The sequence below is a fragment of the Eulemur rufifrons genome, chromosome 19 (assembly GCF_041146395.1).
Source record: "Eulemur rufifrons isolate Redbay chromosome 19, OSU_ERuf_1, whole genome shotgun sequence".
In the NCBI taxonomy this organism is placed as follows: domain Eukaryota; kingdom Metazoa; phylum Chordata; class Mammalia; order Primates; family Lemuridae; genus Eulemur; species Eulemur rufifrons.
The window spans coordinates 104,781,741-104,796,264 of NC_091001.1; the positions used below are offsets into that span (position 1 = coordinate 104,781,741).

Consider the following 14,524-nt stretch of genomic DNA (forward strand, 5'->3'; position numbering starts at 1 on the left):
GTCATGACATTACAAGAAAAAGTTGAATTTCTTGATATGTGCCAGAGATTGAGGTCTGCAGCTGTGCTTTCTGCTGTTTCAGACGGATGATTCATAAACAGATGGTATCAATGAATACAGTACAGTACTGTAGATGTATTTTTCTCTTCCTTATGATTTTCGTATTTTCTTTTCTCTAGCTTACTATATTGTAAGAATACAGTCAGTACATAATACATATAATATACAAGATAAATGTTAATCAACTATGTTATCGGTAACGTTTCCACTCAACAGTAGGCTGTTAGAAGTTAAGTTTTGAGGGAGTTAAAATTTATGTATGGATTTCAACTGCATGGGAGTGGGCACTCCAACCCCCGTATTATTCAAGGGCCAACTGTTTATTGATCTTATATCCCACAAACTTGCTGAACTTGGTTATTAATTCTAGCAGTGTTTTAGTATAGCAGTCCCCTACCTTTTTGGCATCAGGGACCGGGTTCATGGAAGACAGTTTTTCCACGGACGGGGGTTTGGAGGGAAGGCGGAACTCAGGCGGTATTGCGATTGACAGGGGTGATACAGATGAGGCTTCCCTAGCTCACCTACCACTTACCTCCTGCTGCTGTGCAGCTGGTTCTCAAGTGTCATAAAAGACAATTTTTTCATGGACCAAAGCAGGGTGGGGGGAGTAGGGGTGGAGCTCAGGCGGTGATGCGTGGCCAGGTTCCTAAAAGGCCACAGACCCAGGTTGGGGACCGCAGTTTCAGTGGACTCCTTTGGCCGTATTTTTTTCTTACCTATTCTATATATTCTTATAGGCAGCTTTATCCAGGCTTAGAGTTTTAAACACTTAAGTATGTAGGTGATACTTTCAAGTTTGTATCCCTGAAGTCATTCCTGGGCCACAGAGCTATTTATATACCTGCCTACCTACCTAACATCTTCTCTTGGATAGCTCAAAAATACCTCATACTCATTATATTCTAATTGTATTCATCATTTTTCCCCCTTCAAACCTGCTTCTTCTGTATTCTTATATCTCAATGTATAATATTTCTACCAGGCCAAACCCTGATACTTTAGATAACTCTCTCAATTCATTCTTATGCTCTTTAGGCTGTGTTGATTATTCTTCCTTAATATGCCTCAGATCTCCTGCCTCCTCTTCATTTCTAGTGCCTTCCATATCGTTCAGGCACTGATCACTTCTTATCTAATTGACTTATCAAGTATGTTCCCTGCTTCCAGTTTGATCCTCTTCTAATTTGTTTTCAGTTTTTTTTTGCCAGAAAGGAATATAGGTCTTAAAATACAAGTCTGATTATCTGCCTCTCTACTTAAAAATTCTTCTTTAATTTCCTTTAGCTTTTGGGATAGAGATATAACTCCTTAGATTAGTATTAATATTTATTTGCTTATTTATTTTGTTTTTTTAAATTTCAAAATATTAAGAGGGTACAAATGTTTTTTGTTACATGGATACTTTGTATAATGCTTAAGTTGGGGCTTTTAGTGTGCCCATCACCAGAATCGTGTTCATTATACCTGACAGGTAAGTTTTTACCCCTCACCCCCTCCCAACCTTCTTTCCTCTTGGTTTCCAATGTCCTTTGCGTTTCTTTATGCCCATGTATGCCCATTGTTTAGCTCCCAGTTATTAGGGAGTACATGTGGTGTTTGTTCTCCATTCCTGAAATACTTTACATTAGTATTTAAGGCCCTTTGTAGTTTGGCCTTTAACCTCTCTAGCCTCCTGTCACACCCCCTCATGTTTTCTTTGCACTGCACCAATAGTTGGCATACATTTTCTGTAAAGGGGCAGATGGTAAATATTTTAGGCTTTGCAGGCCATATGGTTTCTGTTCCAACTACTCAACTCTTCCATTATAGTGTGAAAACAGCCATATACAATACGTGAATGAATGAGTGTGGCTCTGTGTTGCAACAAAGCTTTATTGACAAAAATAGACAGTGAACCAGATTTGGTTTTAGGGGAGCTATAGTTAGTTGACCCCTGCTCTAGTTAACTCTAGGCATATAGGAGTTTTTGTATTCTTCAAATTTGTCTTTTTTTTTTTTTAAATTTTCTTTCATAATGTTCCTCATAATCTTGAAATGTCTTTGTTCTTTAATGCCTTTGTGCTTCTTACTTGTTTTTTCCTCTGCCTAGACTGTCCTCGTTTTTTTTTTTTTTTTTCCTCCATCTGTCTGCTATATAATACTTGGTTGGGTTGACCTTTTAGACTCCATCTTTGTGTTGGTAAGAATGAATACATTGTTTTATTCAGCAGTTAGTAACTGCTAGACTGTGGCCTCCCTGGGGGCAAGTACCCTGTCTTAGTACTGTGTCCTCAGTGCTCAGCACAGTGCCTTGCATGGAGTACCTGTTGGCAAATTTTGGTTAAATTGTTAAATTTACTTGGCTTTGTCAAAGCATATTTTAGAAAGGGAGAAAGCAATACTGATGCACTGGAACATAAATTCCACGAGGGCAGGAACTTTATCTGTGTTATTTTAAGCACTCAGAACAGGGCCTGGCACATAATTGGTGCTCAATAAATATTTTGGAGTAAATGAATGAAATTCTAACTCTGGAAGAATTAAAATTTATGAACTCAGGTAGAATATCTGTGTGGATGGAAGGCCTAAAACAGTTTTTTTTCTCAAACTTTTCTCAGGTGAAATTATAGTCTCTTCAACCCAGAAGCTTGTAAACTCCAGTGGGGAGGGGGGGGGAAACCTGATTTCCTTATACAATATTTCTTGTACTGCTAGCACATTACCTTGCAGATTTTAGATACTCTCTAAATTGATATTGAATTGACTTCAATTGAAGTTAAGATTATAACAGAGAAAGTTAGCTTTATAGAGGCTTCACTGATTATCAGATCTTTACACATGCTGAATCCTAGTCATCACAGTTCTATGAGATGGTGCTATAACAGCTATTGTGTATATGGAGAAAACCCAAGCTCTAAGAGTCTTAAGAAACTTTCCTAAAATGGCATGGCTATTAAGTAGTAAACTCATGTCTTTGATTCCCATGACCGATAAGCTTTTCTTTGTACCAGAGGTTGGCAAACTATGGCTTGTGGGCCAAATCTGGCCTGTTTCCAAGCACAGCTTTTATATTTTTTAAATGATTGGAAAAATACTCAGAAGAATATTTTATCATACATGAACATTATGTGAAATTAAAATTTGTGTCTATAAATGAACTTTTATAAGAACATAGGCATACTTTTTTTTTTTAACATAGTGTCTATGTTTTCTTTCATGTTATGACACAAATGAATAGTTGTGAGTGACCATATGGCCCACAAAACCTAAAATATTTATAATCTGGTCTTTTATGGAAAATATTTGCTGACCTCTATTGTGTGCCATCCAGTATTTTATCTGAATGAAAGTCTAGTTCTACTTGGGTGTTACAAAGAAAGGAGTATTAAACTTTATAGATTTTCCCCTACTTCTTAATGCTAAATTATAAATGATATTTTAAGGAATTTATAATTAGGTACCACTTAATTTTAAATACAATGCCCAGGCCCGGCGCGGTGGCTCACACCTGTAATCCTAGCACTCTGGGAGGCCAAGGCAGAAGGATCGCTCGAGGTCAGGAGTTCAAGACCAGCCTGAGCAAGAGAGAGACCCCGTCTCTACTAAAAATAGAAAGAAATGATCTGGACAGCTAAAATTATATATAGAAAAAAATTAGTTGGGCATGGTGGCACATGCCTGTAGTCCCAGCTACTCAGGAGGCTGAGGCAGAAAGATTGCTTGAACCCAGGAGTTTGAGGTTGCTGTGAGCTTGACGCCATGGCACTCTAGCTCGGGCAACAGAGTGAGACTCTGTCTCAAAAAAAAAAAAAAAAAAAAAATACAATGCCCAATTATCAAATTACCAGGAGATCAGTTTCATTACTGAACAAAGAAATCTAGGAAAAAGTGCCATGTTTTATCTTTAATAATCATTGAGTATAATTAGTTTTCTGTGATCATATTTAAGCACATGCTGATTAACTAGTATAATTTGACTTAGAGTGAACTGAGCCTTCCAAAGCTTAGAAAATAATTTCAAACATAAAGTAAAGCGGTGGTTCTCAAAGTGTGTTCCCTGGACCAGCAGCATCAGAATCAATGGGGAAGTGGTTAGAAATGCAAATTCTTGGACTCCACTTTAGAACTACTGAGTCAGATGCTCTGGAGGAGTGGGCCAGCAATCTGTTTTAACAAGCCTTCCAGGTTATTTGGATACATACTTTATGTTTGAGAACTGATGTACAGGGTCATGACTATATATGTTTTCTTCTTATAAGCTCTTTATTAAATGAAGATAAGCAGGATTTAAAATATTGAACTAGTGAGATTTTTATAATAAAGAATGTTTAGGTTATACTAAAATGAATTAATATTGGGAACATTTCATTTTTCCTAAGAGAGGAATGGCTTCTAGCTGTGAAGTAATAGATTACATTTTTTGAGCCCTTACTTTGCCAAGTGTGGTCTTAAGCATTTTAAAATCTGGGGACATGGAATATTTTTTTTCTTTCTTTCTTTCTTGCTGGTTGTATGCCTACGCATACTGGTCATTGGATAGAACATAATAGAAGTGATTATTATTTCAAACTTCCTTCCATGGCTTTAAGGAGTTTTAAGCCACTAGATGGCAGATTCTTCCAACAATTATTAGATTGAAGAACCTTCTTAATAAACTATTTATAATTCTTCTTGGAATCAGTTTTTAGAGTAATTCTTCTGTTAATTAAAAAAAATTTATTGATATGTAATTGTACATATTTATGGGGTATATGTGATGTTTTTAATGCATGTATACAATGTATAGTGATAAAATCAGGATATTTGGGATAGCCATCACCTCAAACATTTATCATCATTTCTTTGTGTTGGGAACATCTCACATTTTCTCTTCTAGCTATTTTGAAATATATGATAAATTATTGTTAACTACAGTCACACTGTGTTATTGAACACTAGAACTTATTCCTTCTGTATAACTGTATGTTTGCACCCATGAGCCAACCTCTCTAGGTTAATTTTAAGTGTAACTCTTAACGCTCACAGTTTACCAGTGTCATGTATAGCATGCAGCTTGGGGGTGTGCATTCTGTCTGTCCCTTCCTTTTCCCAGCTAGCCTTGACAGCCTCTGTGGTATTGCCCCCTGTTCTTCTCTGGCCTCTGCCTTTGCTTCTGCTCCTTTGATTCACCCCTTCTTGTGTTTTTTTGCTCTATCAGTCACACTTTATTTTTGTTGTCCGATACCTGTGTTCCCGCTTTGAGTTTTAGACTCTTAGAATGTCAGAGCTGGAAGAGAGTTCATCCATCATTGGTTCAACCCCTTCATTTCTCAGGTGGGAGAACTGATGCCTAGCGAGGTTAAGCCAAGGACGAGGACTATGTCTTATTTATCTTTGTGCCACTATAGTTCTTTGCACATAGTGCCCCGATAGATGTTTCTTGAGTGAAACAACTGTGGCAAATGCTGTAAAGGATACAAACATAAATTAGACAGTCTCTGTGCCCAAATGGCTCCACGTTTAGTAATGGCAGTGATTTAAATAACTGTTATATGATAGAAGGTAGACCATGATAAGTGCCCAGGAAGTGAGCAAGATAAAATATTTGTATTGTTAAGGACGTACAGGACTTTCTGTCCTGTTACTCCCTGCTTGCCCTTTAGAGGCTAGAATTACTCACTACATGTCTTACAGTTCTCTGAACACACCATTTACAGACTCATCTCTATGCTCTTGTACCTCATGTTCCTTAGTTTAGAAAACCCCTTACCTAACCCCTTTATCTGTCTGGGAAATTATGTAAAGGATAAGCCTTTTGCTGGTGCTACCTTGTGAAGCCTTCCTTGACCTCTTCCTCCATGCAGTTAATGTGTCTTCTATGCAGTTTTTGTACTTAAGTCAAAGGTTGCTGAAGAGGTTCTTTGCAATAGTGGTCAGTGCTTGCTAGTGTATGTGAATATATATCCAAGGCTGTTCGAGAAAAGGAAGGTACGAACAGCATGCAAGCTCCCTACGCAGCACACCGTGTGTGATACTGGTGAATTGTGAGAATTAAGAGTTATACTAAAAATTGATTCCAAAGGGTTAGAAATGGTTTATTAAGACATTTCTTCAATTGCTTAGCTCATTCCCCATTGTTTTGTACATAGTTTGTGTTTAGTAAATGTTAATGAAGTGAAAGGAATGTCTCAAGATTTTATTTATTTATTTATTTATTCATTCATTCATTCAGCGAAAATATTTGAACCTGATACCCCTGGTTCCTGGACTCATGATTTTCCTCCTATTTTCCACAAAATTTGAAGTTGAAGATTTTTGGGAAAAATAATTCTTTTCTTTCTCTCTCTCTCTCTCTCTCTCTCGTTTTTGTTAAGGAGAAGTAAGCTTTTTCTAATTCCCACATATCAATGTGCTTTAGAGAATTTCATTTGTACTATATAAATTGTTTTACTTTACATCTTTATAGGATAATTTAAAAAAATAATTATTTGCTTCAAAATGTTATTCTGAAAGTAAACACTTAAAAATGAAATATTTTGTATATTTAAGAATGTAATGGTTACCACTACTTGTAAATATTCTGGGTGGAGAAATTTAATGCAGCAGCAAATGACATTAATGATATAAATTATTTTCTAAAGTATTATCTTTTTATGGACTTAATTTCTGCAAAAATCTAACAGTTATTTTCAGTAGCAAGCCACAGAATGCTTAAGACATAACTCTTAATGTATAAACAACCTCAAAATGTCACAAAGCAAATTATATGCTAATTTCCTTTTCAGTATTTGACTAGACTTGTGGGCTGATAAAAAGTGTTAAAGCAAATTCGCTGAATTATTTTCTTCTGGACTTCATTAACTGGAGAAATTTATGTGCATAATTTGGGATACTGTATCTTGATGTTCCTCTTTTTAAGTTAAAAAAGAGAGAGAAAAGTACAGAGAATGATGTAATATACAGATGGTCCCTGACTTGTGATTTTTTTGACTTTACTGTGGTGTGAAAGTCATGCACATTTAGTAGAAACCATACTTAGAATTTTGAATTTTGGTCTTTTCTCGGACTAGTGATACGTAGTAGTGGGCAGTGGCAGCAGGCTGTAGCTCCCAGTCTGCCACGTGATCGATCACGTGGGTAAACAACCAGAGATCAAGTGAAAAATGCCAGCATTTTTTAATATTGTGTTTTCCCATTCTGCCATGTCTACAAAATGCCCATTTTTGACTTACGGTATTTTCACCTTATGATAGGTTTATGGGATTGCCCCACTGTAAGTTGAGCATCTGTGCACCTAAGTACCTACTACTCACAGTTAACAAATACTAAGTTTGTCTTTTTCTAACATGTATGTGTATGCGTCTGCATGTGTATACATACACACAGATCTATAAATAAAAGAGAGAAAATAGTACAAACAAAATTTCCTACTTCCATTCTTTTCTCTTACTTCCTCCTCTCTAAAGGCAGCTACCGTGATTTTGGTACATGACCTTCCAATATATATTTTTATATTTGTTCTCTTTACATTGTATATGTTACCCTGAACAATTTATTGTGTTTATTTATCCATTTATTCCTTTGAAATATTTCTAATTTTCTAGCATAATAAATAGTGGCTGCACACAATATTCTATCACCAAGAGACAAATATACCTGTGCAAAAATTTCTCTGTAGTTTCCTTAGAACAGAGGTTGTGGAGTAGTCAGTTGTGTGCATTTATTTGATATTATCAAGTTGCTTCAAAATGATTGCTTCAATTTGCAGTCTTACCAGCAGTTTACAAGAGTTACTATGTCCTTAAACATTCTAGGGGTAGGTGGTATAAATCTGTGTTGTTTTAATCTGCATTATTGGATTTTGGATTTCTTTTTGTGTGACTTGCTATTGCTTATTCTTTGTCCATTTTTCTTTTGGATTCATTGCAGGAGATCTTTATAAATTCTGCCTACTATTACTTTGTTAGTTTTATGTGTTATAAATAACGTGTCCCAGAGTGCGATTTGTCTTCATTTTATGGATAGACATTTTAAATTTTGACACAGTCAAATTAGAAGAAGACTGTCTTAAAGGCACCAGAGTAGGAAAATATTTACAAGTCAAGATGCACAAGCCCAACTCATAAAGGGAAAGATTGATGAATGTGAATTGAGTTGGCTCTTCTTAGAATTCTGCTTTCCCATGGGAATTTTATATTTGCCTGAGTTCCATTAAATCAGTTTATTCAGTTCCATGAAAAATTCTGCCAGGATTTTATGTGAAATAGCATTCAATTTATAGATTAATGTAAGAAGAAATGGCATCTTTAAGGTATTGGGAGTCCACCAAAGAACATGGTATCTCTCTTCATTCATATCTCTTGTATCTCTCACCAACATTTTGAAATTTTCCTCCCGGTGCTTTCCTTTACCAGATTCTTGGTTTAGCATTGTCTAATCAGTGTGTGGCCCCACTTTCCCTTATCTCCCTTGCCATGACACTGCTCTTCTCCCCACCTTATCTCCTGATGTCTTACTGCTGAAACCTAGCAAGAGGGACACAGGCAGTGGGAAGATGGGTCTCTATAGCACCTTCACTCTGTCCTACATAAGGAGAAATTTGGAGCTTTAAGTTCACACAATTACTCAGGAAACATTTATTGAGTATATTGGGCTAGGTCTCAGACTCCCCTTTCTCATTGACTGGCTTTATTTTTTATCAGTGAGACTTTGTTCCTCTTTACTTCTGGCCAGTGTTGCCCTGGAAGACTATTCTGAACACCGTGACCTGAGCGAGATTGTATATTTACTTGGCCAAGCATCACTATCAGCCTGATTTTATGTTTATTTTCTTAATCACTTGTAGGTCATCCCTAGTCAACATTGTGAGTCTTATAAAACAATAAAGTAATGGAACAAATTAACATCTTGAATTGGGGTCAATACCCCTTGGCATGTATGACTGGAGATAACTCTTCGGTGGATTTAGATTGGTTTATCATCTTCAGATTGGGTGGACATCTTTTATGCCACTTAATTCCATGCTCCCACCTGTTCTTCCTTTTTATTTGCCCTGTGTGTGAGCGTGAGTTTTTGAATGTAGAGAGCATACCATGTTCATCTCTGTACACTCAGTGCCCTGCATGTTGCTCTGCACACAATAGCTGCCAGTCATATGAATATGTTGATGAAGTCACCCCCTTTAAACACACATGAGTGGCCATTCTTGCTTGCACGTGTGAACACGTATGCATTCTTACAGCTGGAGCATGAGTGCCCCAAAGCTGCCATACCATCTGGCAGGAGCGGCATGCTGGTTTCATCATTCTGCTTCTTTTCCCACTTACTTTTCAGTCTGGCATGAATGAAAGAAAGGTTGGAAGCAGATACTGAATCTTTTTCATTCTCAGTGGATCTTATCCTATTGTAACCAATTTTATCTATGCATAGTCATGATATTTATCAGAATTCATAGAGAGGAAGTGTCTTCTAGTGTCAAGACCAGGAGATAAGAAACCTGGATTCTCAGTTCTGTAACTCCTTCAGTAGTCAGGCAACTTAAAATTTCATATTTATGTTAACATAAATATAATTAAGATAGAGATTTTATATTATGAATATATTAATATATTTACTATATATGTTGTTAATATAAAAATATATGTTACACATTGCTAGAGGGAAATCATTTCAGTTATCAAGGAACTGTTTGGCCTTTTAGGAATGTGTTGAATTCTCAAACAGGGATGTTATTTTTATTATAATTATAAGATGACTGGCTTTTAAAAGTATATTTTATGAATCACATTTTCTGATTGAAAAAAACATTGTGATTAAATTCTGAACTCTAGATATTCCAAATTACTCCTTTGTCCCTACTTATTTGGAGGAGTTTTTCCTAACAAATGGACTTTAAAAAACTCTTTATGGAAAATTTGAAGCATGTACAGAAATAGAATGGTATACTGACTCCTTTGCGTCTATTACTCTGTTTCAACAATCAGGTTATGGCTAATCTCATTTTATCTGTATCCCCAGCCATGCCTCCACCACCCTTCCCTGGATTTTTTTTTAAGTAAATCATGGCATATTATTTCATCTGCAAATACTTCAGTGTGTATTTCTACAAAGTAAGAACTATAAAACATAAAGATGACGCCATGATCATATCCCAAAAGCACTGACAATAATTTGTCGATATTTTCAAATATCTGGATTGTATTCTCTTTTAATTCACTGATCTACCCTCCATTTTCTCCCCAGGTCTGTCGCTCTTTCTCTGAGAGTGTGTGTGTTCTGAAGGAACCAGGTCATTTATTTTGTAGTTTCTCCATCTAAATTTTGTTGATTGTATTGTTCTTATGTTATTTAAGGTGTTTTTCTTTTTTCATTTGTATTTTCTCCAAATTGAGAGTTAGATTCAGAGGAATAATATGATTTTATCTGCACTGGATGTACCTTTTTTTGGGAAAATATTTTACTGTAACAGAATCATTTGAGCAGAATGAATGCTCTGGGCAAATAATACTTGTACTACTAGCTTGACTTTGGACCAAAATCTCTTTTGCCCTGGTGAACAGGGTTAATTATGTGTTAGCTCTGAGGATTTGCCTAGGGTAGGAATAGCTCAAATAGATTGCTTCAAGCTATCATCTTAAAATTTTTTGCTTCTGATTTGCTGTGATCAAACTTGTTAGAGCCATATATAAAATCTGTAGGAAAAAGCCTTTGAGTAAAGGCTCAAGTTGTATTTCTGTGAATAAAGTACATTTATATGACTTTCAGGATTTTGAGATTTTGATTTGGGCTAAGCTCCATGGTTAAACCTGGAAGGATTTTATGTACTTTGGAAATTTTTAGATCTAAGAGTTTATGGTAGAGATGAGTTCTTGTAATGTTGTTAGCTTGGTTCAGAAACATATGTTAGAAAGCAAGCAGTCAAATGAGAAGAGAGCTTTTGGTGGAATTAGCTTCTGATAGGTCAGCTGAGTCTTGGGGCTGGGAAAGAAACAAGGTGTGTATTGATTTTCCACGGCTGTTTTAACCAGTTATCGCAAACTTAGTGACATGAAGCAAATTTATTATTTTATAGTTCTGGAGGTCAGAAGTCTGACCTCTTTAGCTCTCCCTGGGCTAACATCAAGGTGTCAGCAGGGCTCAGGCAGGGAATGTTTTTTTGTCTTCTCCAGCTCCTAGAAACTGCCCAGATTCTTTGGCTTGTGGCCCCTTCCACCTTCAAAGCCAGCGATGGCCAGTGAGTCTCAGGTTACATTATTATGACACTGACTCTTCTGCCTCCCCGTTCCACTTTTAAGGATACTTGTGATTACATTGGGATAATCCAAGATGATCTCCCTATATTAAGGTCAGTTGATTAGCAACATTAATTCCATCTGCAACCTTAAATTCATGCAATATAACATATCCACAGGCTCCAGGGAGTAGGACACAGACATCTTTTGGGTGGCCATTATTTTGCCTGCCACACAAGGTGAGCAGAATTAACAGAAGACAGGTATTAGTTCTTTCTGACTACCGCTGGGCATACACCTCTGCTGGTTACTGGTCTGCGAGAGGCAATACTGAGGGTGCATGGTGTTGCATCATGAGGTACTGATATGTCTAATTTTGTAACACTTAAAAGTTAACTTTAGTTAACACAATTGTATAACTGAGTCAATCTTTTGATATGCCAACTCTGAGGAGACTTACAAAGTTTTTTTTCACCTTTCAATTTCTATGCAAAAACTAACATTTTTCAAGATTTGGTTGAATATGGCCTAGAAAAATGTTAATAATATATATGTGCTGAAATGCATCCTATTTTTGACAAAATGGGAGCCTAGTGATGACAGATATTTTGTAAGTTTTGATGTAAAGGGAGTTGGATACTGGGTTCTGCCATTTGGGGCAGTGGCCGATTTTGTGTGGAGAGCACCACATGGATGTGGCCAGGGAAACCTCTCCTTGGAAGTTGTCTCCTCCCTCTTAGGCAGTGGGCAGTTTCCAAAGCATAGAGGAAAACGTGTTTTTATTTTTTTTTAATTTAAACATTGAGAAATCTCTGGATTCTCTCTTCTGTTACGTCTGTTGCCTACCTTCATTGGTAACAACAGATAATTCAATGATAATTGTAGTATTAAATATATTGGAACTTTTCTTTCAAACTTTTTTTTTTTTTTTTTAAATCACAGGTGATTATGATGTCTGTTGTACAGGTCCCTGCCAGATGTACTGAACGTAACTTTAAAAATCCTGACTGTCTGGGTTCCATTATTAATCAGCTCAGTTCAAATAGTGGTTACATAGTAATGTCTTTTAACTTTTAGTGTATGTTAAGTTGTTTGCCCTGTTGGTAACTGGCCTCCAGTTGCTAATGGAGTATAACAAACAGAAAGGGAACCAGTCATAATATGCAACTAAACTGCTAACCATTCTTATATCTGTGCGGTTGTTGCTGTATAGTTTTTTCCTATCCCAGTGTTCTCAGCTGTCATTTTTAACATTCTGTAATTGTGCTTTCATTGCATCAGACACACCGCTGTAATTAATACTTACGTTTCTGAGTGAGGCTACACATCTGTATATTAACGTTTATTGGAGTTGATACAGTTTCTTTGATATTCAGTGGCCAATCTTAAAACATTTTTTCCTCATTTCTAAATTTCCATTGGAGTTTCAGGTGCCTGAATGTTTAAGCCTTACTTTTGTACAAGAGAAGGTAAAGTTATAATTGAAAAAAACATTTGGGTTTTTTTTTTTTTTTTTTGTAATTGTTTCCTCTAAAATATTTGCCTTCTAGGTTTAATACATAGTAACTTTAGTTTTCTTTGTGAAGGTGACTGTTTCTGCTCTCTTTGTTTTGCCGTTACCTTGTTCATATTTGCAATTTATCAATTCCTTATATTTTTCTCTTTTTTAGACTTTTACTAGTTGGTGGCTGTGAAACTGCTGAAGCAGGCATGTCAAAAGCTTCTAGCTGTGGCCTTTCTGCCTGGAGGGTTCTTTCAGGATCACCTTATTATAAGCAGGTTACTAATGGTGGAGACAAGGTTACTGTGGTAAGTATTAGTTATAGTATTTCACTTTGCTAATAGGTCTTAGAAAAATAAACCCTTTGTAAGATACAAAGGAGGAAATAATTTTGTCTTAAGTGGGGAAAGTGAATTAATGCTGCTGTAATTTTAGTACTTCTTTCAAACATCACATTTAACTAACGTGTATTATGTTCAGCTTGGACTCATTTTTAGTGACAGTATTTTCAGATATTAGAAAAACAACCTAATAGTAGTCCAGTTACTTGCATTTTGCTTGCTTAGACATAAACATTTATTAAGCACTTTTTATGTGTTGGCCACTGATCGGAGTGCTTTCACATGCATTAGCTCACTTAATTCTAAGTAACCCTTTGAGGTAGGTGTTGTTACTAGACAGAGTATATTGATCAGAAAAGTGAAATGTAGTTAAGCAAGTTTTCCTGGGTCACCCGCTAGCAAGCGGCAGAATTAGAGTACAAACTCTCGCAGAAGTTTCCAGTCCAAGTTAACTACCATGATACACTTGCTTCCATATTGTTCTACATTTATATGAACTATTCATCTGTCCATTCATTTATTCATTCTATAATTATTTATGGAGCTTCTATTTTATGTCAGACACTCTTTTAGGCTATAATAGGATAGTCTAGGCTCTGTAGTGATAATTCAAACAATCATATGAAGAAGCAAATGAAAATTACTAAGACTTCTGTGGCTCACCACATAAACACTTTTTCCTCATTTATGGCAAAGCCTGCTGTTGACACCATGACTTTCCTGGGCAGCTTGTTCCGAGTGATGATTAAAGGATCCATGGAGGCTAATAACCTCTTGGGGTCCCACTCTCTCAATTTATGGCCTTAGGAAGGGTTGGACAGGGATGAGAGGTAGAACTTATTACAGTCTTGGACATCACCTCTGCTTGTAGTTGATTTGTTGTATTGTGGCCCCTCCTAGCTTCTGGGGCCTGGGGAGTAGTTTTCTGTGTGTCCATAAAGGTGAGAAAAACTATATATTGGTGAATACTAATTGTGTTTACCATTTTGGCCACCGTGTGGTCTTACATATCTTGGTTGTTTGTGTAAACTGCATGAAAACAAGCACGTGGTCAAAATTATGCTCCTTTTGATTAGCACATCACCTGATATGTAGTGGGCAATAAACTTGTGTGTTTTTTGAGTGTGGGAAGAAACCAAGAAATTAAAGTGAAGCACAACATATGCCATTTGTTATGCCATTTGTTTTGATAATGAATGTATTTGTCCCTGGTGAAAGGTATGCTGGTATTTCATTGTTTAATCGTTTCAACTTTTCTGTTGTTATGAAATTTGTCAAAATTAAGGGTTGAGAAAAAAAAAGAAAAAAAAAAACCCAAAAGAGTGTGGGAAGATATAAGGAGAGATAACATAGGCAAGCTCTGAAAGTGTTTTGGTGCAGTATAATCATGGGTATATTTGTGACCAAGTGGGCCAGCAAAGGGGAAATCA

General features: G+C 36.3%; 1 protein-coding gene across 3 annotated transcripts in view; it reads left to right on the top strand.

Moving 5' to 3' along the window:
- Nucleotides 1-14,524, top strand: part of NBAS (NBAS subunit of NRZ tethering complex) — a 325,219-nt gene that overhangs the window by 40,357 nt on the left and 270,338 nt on the right. For all 3 annotated transcript variants that reach the window (XR_011236168.1, XM_069494000.1, XM_069493999.1), the window contains exon 10: nucleotides 12,923-13,061. Coding sequence is in view for 2 of the 3 variants with exons in the window: in XM_069494000.1 (XP_069350101.1) it covers nucleotides 12,923-13,061 (139 nt within the window). In the remaining variant the exon portion in view is untranslated. The remainder of the gene's footprint in view (nucleotides 1-12,922; nucleotides 13,062-14,524) is intronic.